Source organism: Erinaceus europaeus, chromosome 12 (assembly GCF_950295315.1).
Source record: "Erinaceus europaeus chromosome 12, mEriEur2.1, whole genome shotgun sequence".
In the NCBI taxonomy this organism is placed as follows: domain Eukaryota; kingdom Metazoa; phylum Chordata; class Mammalia; order Eulipotyphla; family Erinaceidae; genus Erinaceus; species Erinaceus europaeus.
In genome coordinates, this window is record NC_080173.1 from 75,306,551 (window position 1) to 75,329,278 (window position 22,728).

The 22,728-nt window shown below is 49.9% G+C and overlaps 1 protein-coding gene across 3 annotated transcripts in view; it reads left to right on the forward strand.

Annotated features, from left to right (window-relative positions):
• The window catches only part of KSR1 (kinase suppressor of ras 1), a 205,125-nt gene that overhangs the window by 149,541 nt on the left and 32,856 nt on the right, over positions 1-22,728 (forward strand). For 2 of the 3 annotated variants that reach the window (XM_060203999.1, XM_016191534.2), the window contains exons 3-11: positions 1,921-2,068; positions 4,406-4,865; positions 7,088-7,092; positions 9,743-9,803; positions 13,487-13,570; positions 15,422-15,483; positions 15,583-15,689; positions 17,270-17,438; positions 19,914-19,955. In XM_060203999.1, coding sequence (XP_060059982.1) covers positions 1,921-2,068; positions 4,406-4,865; positions 7,088-7,092; positions 9,743-9,803; positions 13,487-13,570; positions 15,422-15,483; positions 15,583-15,689; positions 17,270-17,438; positions 19,914-19,955 — 1,138 coding nt within the window. Of the gene's footprint in view, positions 1-1,920; positions 2,069-4,405; positions 4,866-7,087; positions 7,093-7,434; positions 9,804-13,486; positions 13,571-15,421; positions 15,484-15,582; positions 15,690-17,269; positions 17,439-19,913; positions 19,956-22,728 lie in introns of those variants that run through there. The other variant, XM_060203998.1, reaches the window with a different exon arrangement.

Below are 22,728 nucleotides of genomic sequence, written 5' to 3' on the forward strand. Positions count from 1 at the left end.
CCCTACCTTCACCCCACCCCACACTCCACCACTACCACCTCAAGTTGCTGTGTTGGTCTAACAGTAGGGGAAGGTTTTTCTTTTTTTTAATTTCTTTATTGGGGAATTAATGTTTTACATTGAAGTTTTTTCTTTTTGTCTTCTCATTTTGTTTGATATTCCTTGAGAATCTGGGTCAGGGGGTTGAGTGAATCTGAGCAGTAATGGGGGGGGCTTGCAGTCACATGTGTCTGACTGAGGTTATGGCACCAGGTTGAGTCAGTCTAGGTAGTAACCAGAAGTTTGAAGGAGCAAGTACTCAGCAGGCTGTCAGGGAACAGACTGTGACAGGCTGTGGGCTGACAAGGAGGAGTTTTTCCATGAATTCATCCCTAAGGTCTGTTATTGTGGAGACTGAATTCCAACATGGAATTCATCAGGGCTGCTCATAGCAAAGCTGCTCTGATTTGCAGGAAAGCTACTGAGGTAACTTACATGGTTTATAGTTTTTCATTTCTTGGTTCCCATTTGTTGTAAAGTTGTAGACATAAAATTGTAGCAGGAATAAGCTGTCAGGATTCTGGTACAACTGGCCCCCTGCTCTCCAGGTTAAAATTCTGTACTTTAGAGATCTCTTTCTAACTGTGGCTTGTTGTAACACTGATATAATTTTTTTTGTTGGTGGTGGTGGAAAAAAATGTGTCTCTGGATGCCAAACTTTTGTCCCTTGTGGTGCAAGATTTTTTGAGATTCAAGTCTTTCTCTGTGGGCTATCCCATGCACATCAGTACTGTTATGGCTTTACCATTATCCACTATTCTGCTTTTAAAGAGCTCTTGTGATTAGAGTAGGCCTGCTTGGACAATTTCGCTATTGTTATATAGCAACTTAGGCACAGGAATGACACCAGGGGGGAAGGTAATTCCTTTTTAAATTTTTTAAATTATCTTTATTTATTTATTGGATAGAGACAGTCAGAAATCAAGAGGGAAGGGGGAAATAGAGAGGAAGAAAGACAGAGAGACACCTGCAGCACTGCTTCACCACTTGCAAAGCTTTCCCCCTGCAGGTGGGGACTGGGGGCTTGAAGCCAGGTCCTTGTGCTTTGTAACAGTTGCACTCAACCAGACGCTCCACCACCCAGCCCCAGGATGAAAGTTATTCCTACCACACTCTTCCCCTTACCAATGGTGTAATGTTGTATAGGTGACCTAACTTCTGAATCTCTTTGCTCGGTTGTCAAGTGGGCCAAATGAAAGGTTTTGACTGAGAATTAAGACAACATAGTGGGGCCGGGTAGTACACTTCATTGAGCACATGTTACAACACGCATGGACCCCGGTTCAAGCTTCATGAGTGGTGAAGTAAGTCTGCAGGTGTGTCTCTGTCTTTCTTCCTCTCTATCTCCCCCTTCCTTCTTGATTTCAGGCTGTCTCTACCCAATAAGTAAGTAAAGGTAATAAAAAATTTTAAGTAGAAATATTTTTTTAAAAAGACAAGATAGTAAGTTCCGATATAGTGCTTCTCATATTAAGCCAATTTCATTTTGTTATTATCTTATTATTTTTTTATTTATAAAAAGGAGACATTGACAAAACCATAGGATAAGAGGGGTACAACTCCACACAATTCCCACCACCAGCTCTCTGTATCCCCTCCCCTGATAGCTGTGTGTGTGTGTGTGTGTGTGTTTCCCCATCCTCCCCTCCAGCCCCAAAGCTTTGGCATCTCTGCTTCAGCTGCCGTCTCTGGGAACACAGGGGGATGGGAGTGAGAGCTGCCTCCTGTGTCCTCAGACAAGTGGTGGCTTCTGGTGGGGCTGGCCCTGCCAGCAGCTGGCCCCTGCCACTCAGCGAAGGCTGGCCCTGGCCAGGAGGAGGATGTAGAGGCCAGGGGCCTGCCTGACTCATCCGCTCTGTTTGTCCCTCTGTGCTTCCTCAGGAGATCCTCCGCGAGCTCACGCTGGATGCCTTGCTGGAGATGAACGAGGCCAAGGTGAAGGAGACTCTGAGGCGCTATGGGGCTAACGCCGAGGAGTGTAGCCGCCTACAGTACGCCCTCACCTGCCTGCGGAAGGTGGCCGGCCTGGGTAGGTAGGACCTGAGTTTTCCTCCCTGGCTCCGAGATCAGCCCTGTCTGCTCCCTCTCTGCCTCCTTCGACCCTGACCCAGCCTTCTCTCCCCAGGTCTGGGCCCGGTCAGGATCTCTACTGAGGCTTATGATTGGGTGGGGTGCTTGAAAAGGCTAGAAAATGTAATGGGCCTCAACTGAGACTTGGTTTCCCCTGAGACAGACGACTCATATCTAGACTGATCTGGCTGGCACAAACCCAGGGAAATTTTAGCTCTCAATAGAAGCCCAGACTGATCTTCTTGGCGGCCTTGTCTCAGTTCCCCCTTTTGCACACATCTGTCAGTTATGTGACCCCCTCCAACACTTCTGTGCATGCCAGCCCCCTCCCTCCTTCCCCTCACCTCTATCTTCCTGTCCCTGTGGATTGACGTAGGCTGAGTGGGCTCTGCCTAAACCAAGCATACTTAGAGAAATTGCAAGGCTTTTAAGCTCTGAGTGTGAACATGGATATCCCAGACAAAGTGCATAATCCTGGCATTACAAAGTTCTTGAGAATTGTATTAGGCTTTCTAAATCTTACCTCAGACACAGCTTTAAATGCCTGACTTAAAGGTCCTGCTGCCATACAGATAAGATTTTTAATGAGCTAATGAATGGAATTAACTGAGCCACCCCAGTTATCTCTGGCTGCCCAAGGCTTAAGAAAAGCACTGTGATTTTAAGGCTTGATTTCTCCCTTCTTTCCTTTCCTTTCCTTTCCTTTCCTTTCCTTTCCTTTCCTTTCCTTTCCTTTTCTGCCTTTCTTTCTTTCTTTCTTTCTTTCTTTCTTTCTTTCTTTCTTTCTTTCTTTCTGTCTTTCTCAAAGAAGACCAGACTTACTTTCTCCTTAGGTTCCACTGTGCTGAGGCTGAGTCTTCTGTGAACAAAGACCTGGTTGGTGTTCTTGTGCACTGCCCCACTCCCCTTACCTCCCAGTTTAAAGAGGGAGGAGACTGCACCAGAGAAGAGAAGACAGTTCCCCAAGGACACACAGCCTAGAGGGTGGTGGTGGGGCAGAGCTGGGGTTTCAGCCTTGGTGTTTGACTAGGTTATTGCCCGATTATAGGAGTTTGAAAGCCTCTCAAACTAACATCTTCAGGTAATTTGCCAGCACCCCTTCTGTCCTTCTGAATTATAAGGAATTATGTGGGAGCCAGTTACTGAAGGGTAGTCACCCATTTGTATCAGGAGGGCTGCTGTCTGAGCACCTTCTTGTGCCAGGTACTTGGCATAATGCCCCTCTAAAAGGTGACAGTAAACTCATTTTATAGCTAGTGTATTGGGATGCCAGATGAGTTGTCTGGAGCCTCACACCAGACACATGGCAGAACTGGGGTTTGAACTGGGGTCTGAGAGTTTTCACTGTGCCCGAAAGCTTGGTAAGTACAGTCTAGTTTCAGTAAAGGTGAGCTGCAGAATCAGACTTCTAGGCCCCATAACCTGCTTGGCCATTTCCAACCTGTTGGGATCTTGGTCAGTTACTTAACTCACTGTGCCTCTGTTTCTTTTATCTTTAATAGAGGTAATGCCAGTACCTCTCTCATAGGGGTGTTGTGAGGATAATGTAAGCTCAGACCAGAGCCTAGGTGCCTTTTCAATGTTGGATTTGTGGGGCGATGGAAAATGTTGATGCTATCTTCTTGATGTTCTCTGATATTAAAAAATACAAGTGACCATCCCCAGTGCCAGCAGCTGGTGACTCGAGAAGACTTTGCTGCTGATACTCTTCACTCTGTATCCATGGAAGACATTACTGGTCAATCCCTGGCTCATCTGGTACCGAGTGCCTCCAGAGTCAAGATTATAAGATATCAGGGGTAGAGTCTCATATGGATCCCTCCACCAAAGCCTTTTGCCCACCCCCACCCCCAGCAATAACCACCACAATTTTCTTAAAGTCTTAGAGACAAGTTTGTTCCTATTTTTGTCTCAGAAAATGCAGCTGTTTCAATTCTCTATATTTCAGAATTAAAATATCAGTTACCACCTCCCTCCTGAAGTTGTCAGCTTTCAGGTATATTTCCTAGCTGCCCCCCCCTGCTAGCAGGCCCCCTGTACAGGCCTTTTCCTCTGTGTCCCTCATGATAGTCCCCTTGCTCTGTCAGAGACAGTAATGTCTATTCTGAAAGCCTTACAGTCAGCTAGATAATGGGGAAGATAATGTATGTACATAAGAGGCTTTTATAAACTAGGGGAGGCCTTTCTCCAGTGACCTGTGGAGCCTTAGACGGCATAGTTGACCTCTCTGACCTGTTGCCACCTCCACAAACCCCTGTAGTCTCAGCTACCTGTGATTTGACTTCTTGCTCTGCAGGAGGGGAGCACAAAGAGCACTCAGGCTGGGGCTCCCTGGACGCCCGGCGGGAAACTGGCTCGACACCTTCTCTGGACACCCTCTCATCAGCCAGTCTGCACTGGCCTCAGGGGAGCTCCCCAATGGGAAGACTGGGCAGCAGTGCCCAGGGCCCACGCTCTGTCTCCGTGTCAGCGCTACCCGCCTCGGACTCCCCAGCTCCTGGCCCCAGCGAGGGCTGCTCGGACACCTGTCTCCCCCTGCATGCCAGCGGCCGGCTGACCCCCCGTGCCCTGCATAACTTCATCACCCCTCCCACCACGCCCCAACTGCGTCGGCACACCAAGCCGAAGCCCCCCCGGACGCCACCCCCACCCAGCCGCAAGGTCTTCCAGCTGCTGCCCAGCTTCCCCACACTCACACGGAGTAAGTCCCATGAGTCTCAGCTGGGGAACCGCATCGATGACGTCTCCCCAATGAGGTGAGTGCTCCTGCCAGGCAGGTGCTGAGTGTGCCTCAAAGTCTCTACCACAGTCCTCTCACTATAAAGCTAGTATAGGCTCAGTATGGAAAGAGGTACGTTAAAAAGTGTATGACAACGTAATGCAAAAAGTGAAGGGTGCCTCTGTCTCTCAGGCCAGCCCTAGACCACCTTCAGAATTTGGGTTGAGTTTCCGTAGTGTAGTGGTTATTACGTTCGCCTCACACAGAATTTGGGTTGAATCTTACCAAGTATCTTTCTGCACACACACATGTGCATATGCATGATGCCTTGTATGTCAGTATAAGCTGGGTTAACGCCCAGATCAGTGTATTTTAAAACAACAAAGATTTTTCACTTGTTTGAGCTAAAGTTCTACTCATTTCATGGCTCTTCTCAAAGGAACTGAGAAATGCAATGGTCTGTGTGCCCAGAAAGGGGGAGTGATGTGCTAGAACAAATGACTGAAACTTCTAGTGACCATTGAATGCCATACTGTGACCTAGAACCTATTCTTTCAACTTATGGTAGCATACCTAGAACTTCATGTTCTTGAAATGCCTCATCTTCTTACTAATTAAAAAAAAAAAAACACAGAAAGAAAATTAAGAAAAAGGTATACCTGCTAGGGACATATACAGTGGTAGCACACAGGACTTGCATGCAAGTCATCCCAGGTTCAGTCCCCCACACCACCAGATCTGAGCAGTGCTCTGGTTAGGAGAAAAAAAAAAAGATATATTTCTGTACTTGAAATAATAGGCAGTGGTCACCTGGTCCAAAATGCAGGAGTCTTGTAGCTCGTGTAGTTTAATCTTTGTGAGGGGGTGTGGTATAAAGTCACCGCTGACACTTTCCTTTAGTCATCCAGTTCCCCTTCTGGAACCAGCCAAGTCATCTGCTCTGTTTGTAATATGAAAAAATTAAGTCACTTACACCATGCCATCATTCTGTGGTAGTTAACCAACTCCTCCCTCTCGGTGGGCATTTAGGTGACTGCCGCATATACTTTTGCAAAGATCACCTCATCTGTGCCCCTTTGTGGACAGGGTACAGGAAGGAAGGAGGGTGTTGTCTATAGGTGCTCCTTACCTTCTTGTACCTTAGCGGGTCCAGGTTCTGGGGCACCATTTTCCTGGTCTTGAATGAGGGTAATTCACCTGACCCAGTTCAGGCTGTGCTGGGTCTTTTGTCATGAACCCTGGACCTCTCTGATGGTTTCCATGTTGTTTCCTACCCTGACACTCCTGCCAGGCTGCCCTGTGGGAGTGCCATTCTCCACAGCCTCCCTCCTGCTCTGCTTCCTCTTCACAGTATGGACACGTGGGGACCCAGCCCGATTGAAGGGTGTCTTAGTGGGTAAAACGCACTGTGTCTCATTTTTCTGGAAAGAGGAAGGCTCTGGTCACAGTCTTGGCTCTGGGCAGAAAGCAGAGCTTCCTACAGATGACTCTACTTCCTCAGGTTCCATAGCTGGTGAGCTGGACCTTGAACCCTGGGGTTGTGCATTCAGTCCCCACAGAGACACCAGAATGGTACTGGCAGGGCCACTCAAGCACCTGACTGCCCTCCCTCTTTGAACCCTGAGGGACACTGAGTGACCTGGGGTTTCCTCAGCTGTCATCATCCTTGAGACACTGGCACTCTTGAGGGTATGTTTCAGGGCATATACGTTATCACTGCTCCCATATTGACTTTTCATCACATAGAGAAGTAGAGAGAGGGAGAGGCACAGCAGCATCAGTGCCATAGAGCCCTCCATGTGGTGCCAGGGCTCAAGCCTGAGCCATGAGCATGGCAAGGTGCCCGCAGAAAGGTGTGGGAACACCTCTCTGCTCTCAGACTCTTGTCCTAGCCCTGCTGTCTCAGATACATCCTCTGGCTGACCAATATTTCCTCCTATCTGAACCATGAGTCCTCTCCTTTCAAGGCTCTGAACAGGGTCCAGCACTTATGGGTATATGGCCTTGGGAAACTTGTGAGCCTCTACTATACCAGCCGTGAAATAGATTGACTCAACTGTGCGAGGTGGATGTGTGAAAGCATGGCTCCGGTGCCCTTTGTAGTGGTGGTGGGGATTTCTAGTCCTTTCCGTAAGGCCTTGGGATGCCCCAGGGGCTGCCTAGCACATTGCCCATTCCCTCCCAAGAAGCAGTATTCTGGGAAGCCCTGAGCCAGCCTGCTAACATGACCCTGCTTTCTCTCTCTCTTGTCTCTTCTAGGTTTGGTAAGAGTGATTCCTTCTCACCCCCATGCCACCTGGGAGTCGTGTTTGTGTTGCTGGCCCCATCGGGGGTGGAATTCCTGGGCCCTCTCAGTCCACTCGGCCTTCCCCTAGCCCAGATGCAGAGGTGCTGGTAACTGCCTCGGCAAGCAGCTCCAGGATAGGTGACCTTAGTGACAAGCTGGGTGCTCCCAGTAGAGTGCACACTTGACCATGTGTGAGGACTTGGGTTCAAGCCTCCTTACCACTATGTGGGAGCACTTGCACAGGGAAGCTTCCCAAGTAATGAAGCAATACTGTGGGGGTCTCTCTCTCTCCTCTCTCTCTCTCTCTCTCTCTCTCTCTCTCTCTCTCTCACCTGCTGAAATCTCACTCTCTATCTTAAAAAAGAAAAGAAGCTACAGAGAATGGTGGAATCCTGCAGGCATGGAGTCCCAACCACAATCCTGGTGGCAAAAGGAAAAATAATGACAAGATGGTTTCATCCCAGCCAATAGCTGCTTCTTGCAGAAGCAGAGACCCTGAGAGGGGTAGGGTCCCTGGGCGGCCTTCGTGGTAGGTCTTGTCTCCATCATCCCCAGAGTCAGAAACATGGCTCAGCTCTGAATGAGGTCCTGCAGATGAGAAGGTAAAGACTCCCCTTGGACAGAGAAAAGGATGCCTGGGTGACCCTGATGACCCCCTCTTCTGCCCCCCACTCGCACCCTCCACCTCTGTGTTGGGAGCAGCTCCTTACACTTGTTTATATTGTGAGGGATTCTCTCCTGAGCCAGAGTAGAGGGAGCAGCCCTGCCTCTGGAGTCTGCTTTCAGTTGCCTAAGTAGAAGTACAGAGAAGTGTTTTGTTCCCCCCCCCCCCTTTTCTTTGAGCAAAATAGCTTTTGGTTTCTCCACTCTTCTGAGCTGGCTAAGCAGAGATGAGGCTGTTGGTGGGTCATGGGAATGAGGTGAGGGGAAGAACAGTGACCACTGGAGAGAAGCTGGCTGCAGCACCAGAAGGAGGCATAGGGTGAGAAGGAAGGAAAGAAAGGAGAAAGGGAAGGAGAAAGCTGAACTGCCCTCTCCCCAGGCCCCCGGTGGGAGTGCCAGAGCCCATCACTGAGCCAGTACCTGCACCCCAGCATAGCTTGACCTTGTATCATGGATATCACTGGGGATTCACTTCTCCTGCCCACATTTTTCAGACACAGAGAGAAGAGAGCTACTGAAGCTCCCTCCAGTGCCACAGTACACCTATGTGGTTTACCTGGGATTCAGTCTTGGGCTACATACATGGCAAGGCAGGTGCCCTCCCAGGTGAGCTGTCTAACTGGCCGCCATCACCTGGCCCTCCTACCTTGTGGTTGCTGTAGTAATGCAGGGACCGTGGCAGTAAGGCTGCTCCCCAACTCCCTAGGAAAGCAAGAAGAGGGCTCCAGTAAAGGACAGGGAGCAGTCGGCCTGGCCTATGCGCCTATGTGCCTTCTCACACGTGTACCTGCCTCTGAGCCCAGGCCTGAGGCAGATGTCACAGGTCAGTCTTACATGGCGTCCAAAGCCAGATGATTGACATCTTGTCTCTTTGGGGTCTGTCTCTTAGACCATCACCCTTCTAGGCCTGTGTGTTTGGCTGACTTTGACTGCTGACTGAGGAATAGTGAGCCCCAGGAGGGAGCTAGGAGTCAACCTTGTGGCAGATGTGGAGAGAGCGCTACAGGTGCCTAGGCTGTGGCATTGTGGGTCTTCAGGCCTTTGGTCCTAATCAGACTCCCCTTGGTGCCTTCAGCCTTTCCTCCTTGTGGTTGTTCACTGGGCCTTGAGTGATCTGGCCGTTAGTGAGCATCAGCTATTTGCCAGACCAGAACCCAGGGCCCCGGGAACACTGTGAACTTCCACTGAAGGCCCTTGACTCAGAGGACACAAGGTGGCTACAGTTCCCAGAACCTTCTCCCACCATCACTACCAGCTCTCCTCTCCCTCCTTATCAAGGGGCTTAGTTGAGAATATTCTCCAAGGAAGGGGAGTGGGGAGCTACATGGGCAGTCAGGTCAGGAGAATGAGAACGTGAGCTGGGTGTGTGTCCTGCCAGCAGATGGAGAGTCACCTCTGGCTGCTCCCCTACTGCAGCTTGGAGGCCATGGCGCTAGGTGCCTGCTCGTGGGCAGAAATCCAGGGATTGGTGAGAGAGAGCCCAGGAGGGGCGTCTCAAAGTCTGTGGTCTAGGCTTCTCCAAGGGCTCAAGCTGCTATGCTGTGAGGGGTCCAGCCACATGGGAACACGGTAAAGTGTCACTCTGTCCTCATTCCACTTGCCAAGCTCTGATGGGAAATGCACTAGAGGTGCTACCTGGCTACCCAGGCCGACACCCACTCTCCCCCTACCCACCAGAGGGGCCCCGTCACCTTCCTTAGCCTTTGCTTCTCACACCTGCCTCCCACTGAAGCCAGAGGCCTCCCACAGGAGCTGAGGAGAGTGGGCCAGCCCCCTGCCCTGTGCCCTGGGTCTAGCCTAGCCCTTCTTTGTTGTCATGAATGGACACAGCGTTAGGGAAGTTTCTCTGCTGTCACCAAGCCCATCTAGCTCATGATCTCAGGAATAGCAAGCCACAGGCACGAGCCATCCCGGGTGTTGGGTGGAGGTGGGGTTCCTCAGCCTGCTGCCCTCTCTCCCTGCAGACCTCCCACATGGATCCCCACAGATGGTACGAAGGGACATCGGTCTGTCAGTGACACACAGGTAGGCCCGGCTGGAGGAGGCAGGGAGAGGGCACAGAGCTGGGCTCATGCTTCCTCACCAATGGGAGTGGCCTTCAGGGCTCTTTGCCCTGTCTCCCATCTGTTCAGGTCCTCTGTGGGCATAGTCTCCACTCACCAGTAGCTCCTGCCTCCCACCAACAGCTGCACAGCTCTGCAGGGTGCTCATCTGCAGGCACTTCCACGGGGTCTTTCTCTGCTGTGAGGAACCACCCCCTCCCCCTCTCCCTGCCCCTCCCCCTCCCAGGACACAGTCCCAGGAGGAACAGGACCTCAGTCCCAGGGAGCTGAGATCTCCTAACACTGACGACATGTCAGAGCCCTACAGAATCTGCGAAAGCTCCAAGTCCCCAAGCCTGGTCACAAAGGCTCGCTACCTGGGAGCCTATATATGGGGAGCACCTGTGTTCACCCAGAAGGGTGACCCAGGTGAGGGTTGAGTTATTTGCCTGTGGTCATGCTGCCAGAAGGATAGTGCTGGTCCCCCTGACTGACACCCAAGCCACTCTGTTTGGAGCCTTGGCCAGTCTGGGCCTCAGAACATGAGGGAGGAAAGTCTCTCTCCTTGAATCACCTGCAACCAGGCTAGACTTTCAGATGAAGGTGGAGCGCCTCCCTGTGGCCACAGTGCAAAGTGCAGGGTTGTGGGACCTGTGATAGTAGAAACTCACACCTCCCCCAGGAGTTGCTCACCTGTAGGCAGTAACTACTCAGCAAACAGAACTTCTTCCTGTGCTGTCATGAGGATCAAATGGAGTGACATATATCTGAGCTTCACCAGGGAGCACTTGGTACAGCACACTGAGCTCTAGCCTGAGAGGCACCCAGAGCAGCAGGTGGCTCCCTTTCCTCTTTGTCTTCAATGCACCTGTTTTCACAGAGGATGTAAGGCAGTGCCAGTTCCCCCGACTGGCTACCAGATTCCACCTGTGGCAGCTGACCCCTGAGGCTGCCCTCTGAGCCAGCAGCAACCCCTCTCACCCAGTGTGGCCTGGCTGCCCTGCCTGGCTCTGGGCTTCAGCAGCTGATGTCATGGTCACACCCTGTTTTGGGGTTTTTTTTGTTTGTTTGTTTGTTTGTTTTTAATTTTATTTATTTATTTATTCCCCTTTTGTTGCCCTTGTTGTTTTATTGTTGTAGTTATTATCGATGTCATTGTTGTTGGATAGGACAGAGAGAAATGGAGAGAGGAGGGGAAGACAGAGAAGAGGAGAGAAAGACAGACACCTGCAGACCTGCTTCACCGCCTGTGAAGCGACTCCCCTGCAGGTGGGGAGCCGGGGGCTCAAACCTGGCTCCTTTTGCCAGTCCTTGAGTTTGGCGCCACCTGCGCTTAACCCGCTGCGCTACCGCCTGACTCCCTGTTTTTGTTTTTTTTTTAACCCATGATCCAGTAAGGTCTAAAGGTTTGAGATATAATCTGAGAGGGTTTTTAACATATTCCTGCTCCACCAACCCGAACGACACACACACATCCCCATCTCAGAATGTACCTTTTTCAGGTCCAGACAGGACCCCCCCCCCCATTTTAAGGATGTCCTAGTGGAGGTATTTCAGCTGACACTGAGCTGCTACCCTTACTGCCTGTTGACCAGGTGTGACCTGGGAGGAGACTAAATCCCAGAAGAAAGAGCCTGGTGTCAGGGAAGAGGGCTTTCCACAAAAAAACCCTTACCCCGCCCCCGGGCAGTGGCTGCTTTCATTTTAGCCCTCAGAAACACCCCTCTTGGCTGTGTGAAAATTGGCATTCATGGGTGTCCTCCATATTCCTAGTATGTTCATTCGCATGGCACACATGCCCTGCTCTCCTGGTCCCAGCCAGGACAGTGCGGCCCCCGAGCAGAGACTCTGAAGCATTCCATTGCCAGTCATTGGCAGCACTCAAACTCAGCACCCTGTCCCAGTAAGCACTTTGTTCAGAGACTTGGAGTCCAGCCTCTGCTGCATAACATCCCAACTGGGTGATATTGGGGTAGTCCAACCTCTCTGAGCTAATTTTCTTGTACTAAGAGTCCTGGACCTGCCCAACTCCCAAGAATGACTGTTAGAAGCAAGTGAGCTAATGTTTATGGACATGTTACAGACTGCTCCCCAAACACCACTGCTGTTTGTTCTGCTGTGACTATAAGCCACTATGCTTCCCCTCCCCTGTTTTTTATTTGTGATTAATGGTGGGTTACAAGATTGTAAGATTGTGGTCCGGTAGAAGCTCAGTGGATGAAGTGTTGGACTCTCAAGCACGAGGTCCCGAGTTCAGTCCCCGGCAGCACATGTACCAGAGTAATGTTTGGTTCTTTCTCTCTCTCTCTCTCTCTCTCCTCCTATCTTTCTCATGAATAAATAAATAAGAAGAATAAAGTAAATTCAAATTTAAAAAAAGATTGTAAGATTACTGTATAGTTCCACACTCCACCCACCACCAAAGTCCTGTGTCCCCACCCTCCTGCCTCCCAAGATAACCACAGTCTTATAAAGTATGTGTGTGAGAGAGAGGGAGAGGGAGAAAGAGTTCTTTCTGCCCTTGGTTCTCTTCATTCTACAGACTGGCCTTGCTCTTGGTTTTCTAGAAGACACTTACCTCTATTCCAACCTCTCTGTTGTGACTTCTGGTTTTAATCTTGATTTGATTTGAATTAAAAACACAGCCATACATTCAAAATGCAAGAAGTACAAACAGAAAAGTCCCCCTCCCACTGTTACCCTCCTCAGCTCCTCTTTCCTAAGCAGATCTTAGCAGTTTTTTGTGTCTCCTTTCAAAGATAGTTTATAGAAGCAAATATGTGTGTGCGTGTGTGTTCTTCCGACTTTTTTTTTACTTTCACACAAATGTTGCATATCTTATATACACAATGCTCTTATACCCTTTTAAGCTGAGCCATGATTTATATAGTGCTCAGTACATAAACACATTTTTACTTGTGTCTTCACCCATGTACACCACTCGGGCTAAGAACTCAAGTGTCCTAACACCCTGAGGAATTGTCTTTGGCCTGTCCTAAGATTATTGGTGCTGCCACTGATAGGCTATTGTTCAACTTTGTCCTCATGATGAGTTAAGATTTCCTGTACTTGAATTTTATGTAATAAATTAGCTCTTCAATCATTGTGCTTTCCTTTCTCTCACTCAACAGGAGAGCATTCTTTACTTAGACAGAAAGAGCTTTCCTGTTTTATTCTCTGGCTCCATGGTGTTCAATCCTGTGGATATACCATCCTTTTTTTTTTTTTTTTTTAAATTCAGTCACCTGTATACTTAAACATAGATTGCCTCCAACCTTTGATCACCATAATGTGCTGTAGGGAGTAACTTTATCATTCGACACCCATTGGGAGTATCTGTTGGGTAAATTCCTAAGACTGGTATTGCTAAGCCAAAGGGTTGGCATACTTGTCATTGCTGTTGCCACATCACCTGCTAGAGAGCTGGCCTCAGTGAACACATTAACTTGGGGGTTTGGACAGTGGTGACTTTGTGCCAAGAAATCAGAATGCTGGGGTGAGGCAGAATCTGGAGGGGGGCAGTTTGCCCTCCAGGGAGAAGAAACCTGGGACTTGGGGGACAGCACCAGGCTTCCTGGGCTCCCTGGAGTATATGGAGACTCTTCTCTTTATAGGCCCTGGTCTCTTGACCCAGCTGAGCGTTTTCCTGTCCCCACCCCTTTGCAGGTTCTCCACCAAGTCCTGGCTGTCACAGGTCTGCCACGTGTGCCAGAAGAGCATGATGTTTGGAGTGAAGTGCAAACACTGCAGGTGATGGGTGGAGGCTGGGAGGGGAGCAGTCTCCAGACTTAGAGTTTAGCAGTGGGCCTGTCGCTTCATCCTTGACCTTAGGTCCAGTCTGAAGTCAAAGGACTCTAATCCTACTATTTATAATCCCATTTAACCCACTAGGGAGTGACCAACCCTCTCTAGGCAGATGAAGGAAGCATCAAGCAAAATACTCTTAGAAGTGAATTTATTTTTTTTTAACTTTATTATCAGGTAGAGAGAGAAATTGAGAGGGGAGGGGGGAGATAGAAAGGGGAAGAGACAGATACCTGCAGCCCTGCTTCGCCACTCATGAAGCTTGCCCCCTACAGGTAGGGACCAGGGGCTTGAACCCTGGTTCTTGTACACTATAATGTGTGTGCTTAACCAGGTATGCCACCACCTGACCCCGAAGAAAGGAATTTTTTTTCTTCATTGGTGGGTTTAATGGTTTATAGTCAACAGTAAAATACAGTAGTTTGTACATGTGTAACATTTCTCAGTTTTCCACATAACAATTCACCCCCTTTAGGTCCTCCTCTGCCATCATGTTCCAGGACCTGAACTCCCCCAACCCACCCACCCCCACCTTTTACTTTGGTGTAGTCCACCAACTCCAGTCCGAGTTCTGCTTTGTGTTTAGAGAAGGGAATTTTTGAGCTGGGCTTTCATGAATGAGTTGGAGTTTTTCAGGTACACCAAGGAGGAGAGAGAATTTCAGACCAAGGGAGCATCTTAGAGAACTGTTGTGTGAACTACATAGACTTCTGAAATTTAGCCTTACATTCGCACACATGGGGTGGGGGTAGGGGCAGGGGTGAACTCTGAGAGGTGACTCATGAGACTCACAGAAGGGGTGCTCTACAGAGTCAAGTTTGCTTTCCTCTCTACCGTTATGGTTTCTGGCTGGGAAGAATGACAAGGAACAGGAGCAGTGTGAGTGGGCAGTCTGCCTGCTGCTGTCCAGTCTTCACTTTACAGAGGGGATACCTGGCTGTGTTCCCAGTTCCACTTACTCCTGTTTTGCTGTGTGGTCTGGGACAAAGTGCTTGTCTGCTCTGGGCCTTATCTTTGTTACTTATATACCTCAGAGAAAGATTCCAGACCTCTTTACCCATCCACATTGTTCCAATGTGCTGGTGTGTGTGTGTGAAAGCACTTGAGACCCAACCAGATCGCAAGTGACGGGTCTCTTGCCTGTGGTGTCCTGTCACCTCTCTTGAACACCAAGGAGATAGATTCCAGAGCTTTTCACACTAGCCTTTCTGCCGTGACTCCTGGCCATTTGGTTTTAAAACTGGGGGTCTGAGGCTCCTTTTATCATGTGATTAGCAAATATTGTGCTTTGAGGAAGAGTGAGAAGTCAGGACACCTACTCTCAGGCCGTTTCATGGATGAGATACCCAGGGCTGTGTAGTGAGCAGCCCAAAATGAGAGGCCAACCCCACCCAACCCCCACAGAGCATGCGTTCTGTGCTAGAGTGGCTACTCTTTGCATCCTCAGGGACACCTGGGTGGAGACACATTCTCCTTCTGGTTTATCAGTTTTCTAAGTCTAGCCTTGGCTCAGGCTTTCTACATATGAATGGAGAATCCTCTTTTCTCTTGGGAAGAGAAATGGAGATGTGACTGGCACACAGGGAGTGGAAGCAGGCATGCTAAGACCTGCTTTGCTGTGAGGGGTGGTGAGTTGGAGCAGGAATGGGGGTAGCTCTGCACACCATGGCCATTGGGACGGTCCATACCGCTGAGCTCACATCAGGTGGGCAAGCAGTGGGAATCGAGGCAGCAGTAAGTGGGTGTTTCAGGTGGTGGTGTGTGTGCCCTGTGTGCTGACCCTGCCTTCTTTACCAGGTTGAAGTGTCACAACAAGTGCACAAAAGAAGCCCCTGCCTGTAGAATATCCTTCCTTCCACGTGAGTTTCCCCCCTTTCCCTGCCCTGCCTTCTGGGCTTGGGGTGACTCTCTTTAGCCCCATCTGTCCCTACTGATCTCACTGTCGCCTCTATCAACAGTACCTAGGCTTCGGAGGACAGAGTCTGTCCCTTCAGACATCAACAACCCAGTGGACAGAGCTGCCGAACCCCATTTTGGAACACTCCCCAAAGCACTGACAAAGAAGGTATGCTAGGTGACTTCTTACTCTTGTGTGCAGCTCTTTCTTACAGAAGATGTACCTCCCCCACCCCTTCCCTGCAGAGCACTGCTTAGCTCTGGTTTACAGCGGTACTGAGGATTGAACTTGAGACCTTTGGTGCCTCAGGCATGAAAGTCTTTTTTTTTTTTCTCCATTAACATTTACTGTTGCTTGGTGCCTGCACTATGAATCCACTGTTCCTTGTGGACATTTTTTTCCCCCTTTTTGTTGTTCTTTTTGTTGTATAGGACAGAGAAAAATCGAGGGAGGAGGGGAAGACAGGGGGAGGGAAAGATAGACACCTGTAGACCTGCTTCATGGCTTGTGAAGTGACCCCCCTGCAGGTGGGAAGCCGGGGATCCTTGTGCTGGTCCCTGAGCTTCACACCATGTGCATTTAACCTGGTGCACCACCACCCAGCCCCTGAAAGTCTTTTTGTGTGACTCTTGTGATATCTCTCCCCAGCTCATAAAGTATCTTTAAAAAAGTGAAGGTGGGCTAGTTTGTCCAAGTTCAGGAGGCGTTGCTGAGAGAGCCAGGATGCACCTGCCTCATAGCTGCTCCCCCACCTGGCACATGGCTGGCCTGGCTCTGCCACCATGTGTGGTGGAGGGTCTGAAGCCTTGTATCTCGAGCTGGGAAGGTGTGGGCTCAGTGGACTCACTCCCCACTCCCTTCTCAGTGGTATTGACTACCCCTGGTAATAAAGCTGCCGCAGCAGCTGTAGCTGGATCCACAGAATGCCCAAACCCCATAGGCCTGCCTCGAGAAGCCTGTGGAACTTAGCACTGAATCCAACTCAGACCCTAACTGCCCTGGTTAAGGAGTTGCTCCCCTGAGGAACTGGCTTGCAGGTCTGGGGAGCACTGTTCAGCTCTGCGTTCCCAGCCAACCTAGAATCAAGCCCCTTGACCTTGCTAGAACCACACCACTAACTGGTACCAGCCAGTTGGTCTGCAAAACAATGGAGGGGAGGGTGGGGGAGATAGCATAATGGTTATGCAAACAGTTTCTCCTGCCTGAGGCTCCAAAGCTCCAGGTTCAATCCCCTACACCACCACAAACCAGAGCTGAACAGTGTTCTGGTTAAAAAAAAAAAAGAGGGCACATTTATTAGGCATTCACTGCACATCACATTCCAAACAAACACCTGTCAGAAGCTACAATTCATCTGTTATAAAGTCCTACTTGTATGCACAGCATAGAGCCAGGCACTAGGGGTGTGGTGTGAGGCATAACCCCTGCTCTCACAGATGTGGGGGATGCCTGCATGTGACCAAGCCTAGCTGTAGTCCACATGCTCTGAGAAGCACTGGAAGCTATGGGAGGATAGTGAGGAGGAGCATGGTCGCAGCAGGGCTCAAGGCAGGCTTTTGTGAGGACAGTATGTTTGCGTTTAAATGAGAAAGATGAGCAGGAGTGGCTCTCTGCACCAGCCTCCTACCAACTGTTAGGCCAGTAAAATGTCAAGATGCCCTGTACTGACCTCCCTGTTTTTAGACTGGGGAGGGAGAAGCAGGCTGGGAGGGTAGCAACAGTCCCGGTTCTGTGTCTCTGACTCGCAGGAGCACCCTCCGGCCATGAATCACCTGGACTCCAGCAGCAACCCATCCTCCACCACATCCTCCACACCCTCCTCCCCGGCGCCCTTCCTGACTTCGTCCAACCCATCCAGTGCCACCACGCCCCCCAACCCCTCGCCTGGTCAGCGGGACAGCAGGTTCAACTTCCCAGGTACCACACCTCCAGGTCCTTTCTCAACACGCCTTGGAAGGCTCCGAGTCAAACCTACTGGCACCAAGAGTGGGTGCTGGAAGTCAGGTAGACTTTGATAACAGTTCTGAGGTCACCCTGCACCCATTTTACAGAGGGAGGCACTGAGGTTCAGAAAGAGAAGTGACTTGTCCCAGCTTGTACCACCTTTAGGGGGCACTGTGGGGATAATGGGCAAGTCTGACATGAAGTCTGTGTTCTTACCCCCATCTGATCTCCAGTGCTCAGGGTGGCTTCTATGGGTTTTGTTCACTCCCTCAGGGTTGGTTTTGACAGGCAGCATAGGAAGGGGACAGACACAGCAGGCCTGGGAGAGGAGACCCAGGGCTCTTTCACTGACCTGTTCTGTGATCTGGGTCAGCTACTTAAGGGGAGCTTTTGTTCCTCTCTCTGGTCTCAGCAGTGCCCTGAGCTAGACTGGCCAAACCCAGGAGGGAACTCCTCCTACTCTACACGCACTCACCACCTGAAGCTGAACTCAAATGTTCCACTTGCATCGAGGCTGCTAGTCCCACAGGGGAGTGTGTGCAGGAACAGAGCTGAGCCTGACTACTCCTTCTCCACCACCCCCACACCCAGCCTTGAGGTTTGCAAGGCTGCTTCTGAGACAGGGCTGGGATGTCTTTCCTCCATTGCTTTCTGGCAGCCGCTTGCAGCTAACCTCAGCCCTGGATTTATTTCGGTAAGCAGCCTGGAGGAAAAAAGAGGCAGCTGGGACGCTTGCTCCAGGTCTTGGCCAGCTCTATCCTATGGAGTCTAGGTCAGGCCCCCTGCCCCTGGTCCCCAAGCCTCCAGGCTGGGGAAGATGGAGGCTCAGCTCTTCCTGTGCCTGGGAACTGCCTCCCCCACCCCTGCCTACCCCCCTCCCCAGCTGGAGCCACAATAGCTAGTTGAGGCCAGGCATTCTCTGGGTCCCTCTCACTAGGACTCCAGGGGCAACTTTTGGAGGTGGTGAGACCTCAAGGTTTGCTAGGAATCTTCCTTCTCTTCCTTCTGATCATCTGTTGTAACACACTTGTGGCTGGATATCTTCTCATGCTCTGCCCCTCTCCTCCTTGATTGAGTGGTGGCCAGTTTGATTAACCTCCTGTCCTTCCATTCTTCTATGTCATTATTGTGCTATGACACTGGGCCTTTTGCTAAACCTAGCTTGGTTTCTCTGAGAAGAACTGGTTTGTGAAACAACGACCATAGAAAAAGTTCTTTTGTAATATCAGCCAAAGCCTCTTAGTATCCCCCTGGCCTTGCCTCCTTGTCCCTGCACAGAGCTTTCACCCACCCCACCCCCCAGACCTAACCCCCAACCAAGGATTTTTTGGCTCTCTGGTCTCAGCAGTACCCTGAGCGAGACTGGCCCAAACCCAGGAGGGAACTCCTACTCTACACGCACTGTGTACCCTAGAGCAGCATTTCCATTTATCTTCAAGGATAAACCTGGTGGTGGAGATTATTTGTACCCCTGTTTGAAAGTAGAAAACCTGAGGAGGATCGCCAGCTGCTAAGGTCTTAGAGCCTCAGCAGTGGCAGAATTGGGGTTTAAAGCATCTTTGCGTACCCCAGATGTCTGGTGCATCCCTTCCATCACCTTTATTTAAGTTTTTGGTTTTTGCTAGTAGGGTTAGTACTGGGGCTTGGCAACTAGTTGAATCCACTGTTCCAAGTGGCCATTTCCTCTTTTTTTCTTTTTTCTTTTTGATAGAGACAGAAAGAAATTGAGAGTGAAGGGGAAAATAGAGAGGGAGAGAGAAAGACTCTTACAGCAGTGTTTCACTACTTGTGAAGCTTCCCTCCCCACTGCAGGTGGGGACCAGGGCTTGAACCTTGGTCCTTGAACATACATGTGTGCTCTACCTGGTGAGTCACTGTCTGACCCCTCCCTTCCATTAACTTTTAGATACACTTGTTTTGTTTTGTTTTGTTTTAGTTTTGGATAGTGAGGACATGTTACTGAAGACTTAGCACCTCTGGGGTGAGGTGTGGGGCTGAGGAGACCATTTTCTGCGCACGTGACTGCTCCCGTCCCCGTTGTATTTTGCCCACCTGAGCTCATGTACATGTCACAGTGGAGAAGCAGTCAGGGAGGTGAACAGAGTGGTCTTGGGCTCTACAGCAATTTTAAAAATTGAATTAATTAATTAATTTCTACCAGAGCACTACTCATCTCTGGTTTATGGTGATGAGGGGGATTGAACCTGGGACTTTGGAGCCTCAGGCTTGGGAGTCTCTTTGCATAATCATTATGCTATCTACTCCCACTAACAAGTGGCTCTTTCCGTTATTCTGGCCCTTGTTGGCCAGGTCCACCTAGGACAGGGCAGGTGGAGTGGCCTGAAACTCATACCTAGCCCCTCTCCCTCTAGCCCATGCATGTGGCCTCTCCTCCCTGGCTGTATTCACTGTTCTCTATGTGTGACTCACTTCCTCTTCTGTTTAAAGCTGCCTACTTCATTCATCATAGACAGCAGTTTATCTTTCCAGGTGAGTCCTTTGCATGGTTCCACTAACTGCCTCTTGCCATGACCCCTGCCCTGTTCAGCCTAATGGGACGCCCTCTCCTGGAGTTGAAAGAGCTGCCCAGAAGAGGGCAGGACCAGGTGCCTTGTGGTGGGCCCCTCAGACAGATAGGCAGTGCTTCATGGGGAGGACCTTGGTGTCCATCCATTCAGCCTCTGGCTCAGGTGCTACAAGCTGTTTGTCGTAGATCATATAGCCCAGAGGTGGCAGAAACCTGGCTTGCAGAATATGGGAAGTGAATGTTTGCGGAAGCCTTATGATCATCCGTCAGGAGTTCTTCCCCGCTAATGAGAGGATGGCTACTACCTTATCTCAACAGAAAGGAAGCTAGTTTGGGAGTCTGCAGGCTTCCTTTTCTTCCCAGCTTACTACACAGTGCCATCTGATGGCTTCCACAAGAAATGCCTCCTAAGTGCAGAAAGTTAAAAAAAAAAAAGTCAAATTCCTTAAGATAATCTTATTGGTTCACTCAGACAAAAATTGTTGTGTGTGCCTACTGTGTGCCAACCTTTAGCTGTGACCATGTTCCTACTTCCAACATGCTCATAAGACTATTATTTATTTCTCTAACTGAAGGTGACAAATATTGGCATAATCTGTAACTTGCAATTACATTAAGAGAACAAAGGTTCTCCGTAATTCAGCTAATGATATTTTGTCCTGAGTAAAACATATTTATTTTGAAGTTCTGCATTTTGCTTCTTCAAGGCTTTTATAGCCCCCATCAGGGGAGTGACTTGGAGCATTTGTCAGTCCTTAATGACCGTCCAGATGACTGTGCCCAGGTGTGTGCAGACTGGCCTCAGTCAGGGACCTGGACTGTCCTTCCAGGACTCTCCGAGTGACCTCTGTGCTTCACACACATTCTTGCTGGGATTTTCCTCCAGAACCTCTCAGGTTCCTCTCTCTAGAAGTGTGTATAGGGGAGTACTCAGAAACATTAGGGGAGGGTGGATCTTCCAGAAGTGCCCACCTTTTTTTTTCATTTATTTATGAAAAAGATAATTGGAAACAGAGACCACTGCCCACCTCTGGCTTATAGTTGTACTGGGGATTGAACCTGGGACATCAGAACCTCAAGCCTAACAGAGCCTTTTGCATAATCATTATGCTATCTCCCCAACCAAAGGTCCATCTTTTGCTGAAGATATGTTCAAGGGAAAGAAAATAATATTAATTAAAACAAACATGGACTTTTTAGGGAGAATAAAAAATACACTCATAATGTTTAAGTCAAAATATGAGTGGTCAGAGACGTGTTGCCTTCAGAACTTGGGGGTACTGTTTCTCCCTGATCCCCGCCCCCATCCTACCCCTACCCCGTGCATGTGTTTATCTGCTGTGGGAACCTTGAAGCAGTGTTAGATAAGGAGAAATGTCAGGCTGCCCTGGTAGCCTGTGGACAAGATGCAGTGGTGTCTGGGCTGGGAGTAGGGGGCAGTTAGCAAACACATCCAGGGTTTAGAGCCACCCAGAAACTGTCCACAGAGTGGGTGCATGGGTTATTCTGGCGTGCAGGACCACAGTCTCTGAGAGTCACCAGGACTGTTGAGGCCCCAGAAATGTAGAGAATCTGGATCGGGTGACTTTCAGGCATGACCTCAGAGAAAACCCTGAAGGAGCAGGAAGGAGGCTTAATGGCTAAGCGTGGACATTCTGTGTCCTGGGAGACAGGGAGAGGCTTCGGGTAGCTGGAGCCCCAGCCACCTCCAGCCTTTTCCTCTTGCTAGAAAGAGGAGAGGCAGCCCTGGAGGTGGTGAGGCAGTAGAGTACTGGACTTGGCAAACATGAGATCTTGCACTTGATCCCTGGCACTGCATATGCCAGAGGGATTCTCTGGCTTTTTGCTGCATGTCTCTCTGTCTGTATGTATGTCTATTGATATCTACCTATCTATCTTATGAAAAAAATAAAGTAGGTGAAAGAGAAGAAAGCAGCTGGAACAATAGCTCAACTGGTAGAGAATTGGATGCCTGAGTCTCCCAGTTCCATCCCTGGCACCACTTGTACCAGAATGTCTCTCTGACTTGTCTCTCATTCTCTGCACACACTCTATCTCTCTCGTATGGAATAAATAATTTTTTTCAAAAAATAAATTGTTAAAGGAAAAGCGAGAGGAAGGAGGCCTTTTAGCCTCCATATGGATTGGAAGGAGGCGGTGGCAGCAGCGGCACTTCTCTTAGCGGGCTGCTTCTATGTCTGCTATTTCGTACACTCTGGAATTCTGGGAAATCTCAAAGCCCAGAAGTCAGCTGTGCTGCCTGTTGTGTAGACAGGATATTTCTTCCTCTCCCTTGAGATAGCCCTATTTACCAACCAAACTCAGAAGCCAGGGGGATGGAGCCTATAGCTCCCAGCAGAAAGAATTCCCAGCAGGCACCAGGTGTCACCCATGAACTGCCTTGTCCTCTGCTAAAGATTTCTCAGCCCAGCTGCCTGTGGGCACAGAGGGTCTGGCATGGTGTCCTGTAACTATTCTCTCAGTCAGCTTGGAGTGCTCACCCATGGGGGGACAGTGTGGCCACTGGGTGGTGATGCTGTGGTGGCTCTGCCTCCTCACCCACCCAGAGCTGTGGGCGCAGCCATACGTGTTCATGTCCAGCCGTAGGGCGTGTGCTTGTTGACCCAAGCGGATGTGGCTGCAGGATGTGCACGAGGCCTGTGAAGCTGCTCAGAGAGGATCTGTGGCCCCTCGTGGGCTGGTCTTTTGTCTGTTTCAAGGTGGCTTCGTCCTTCA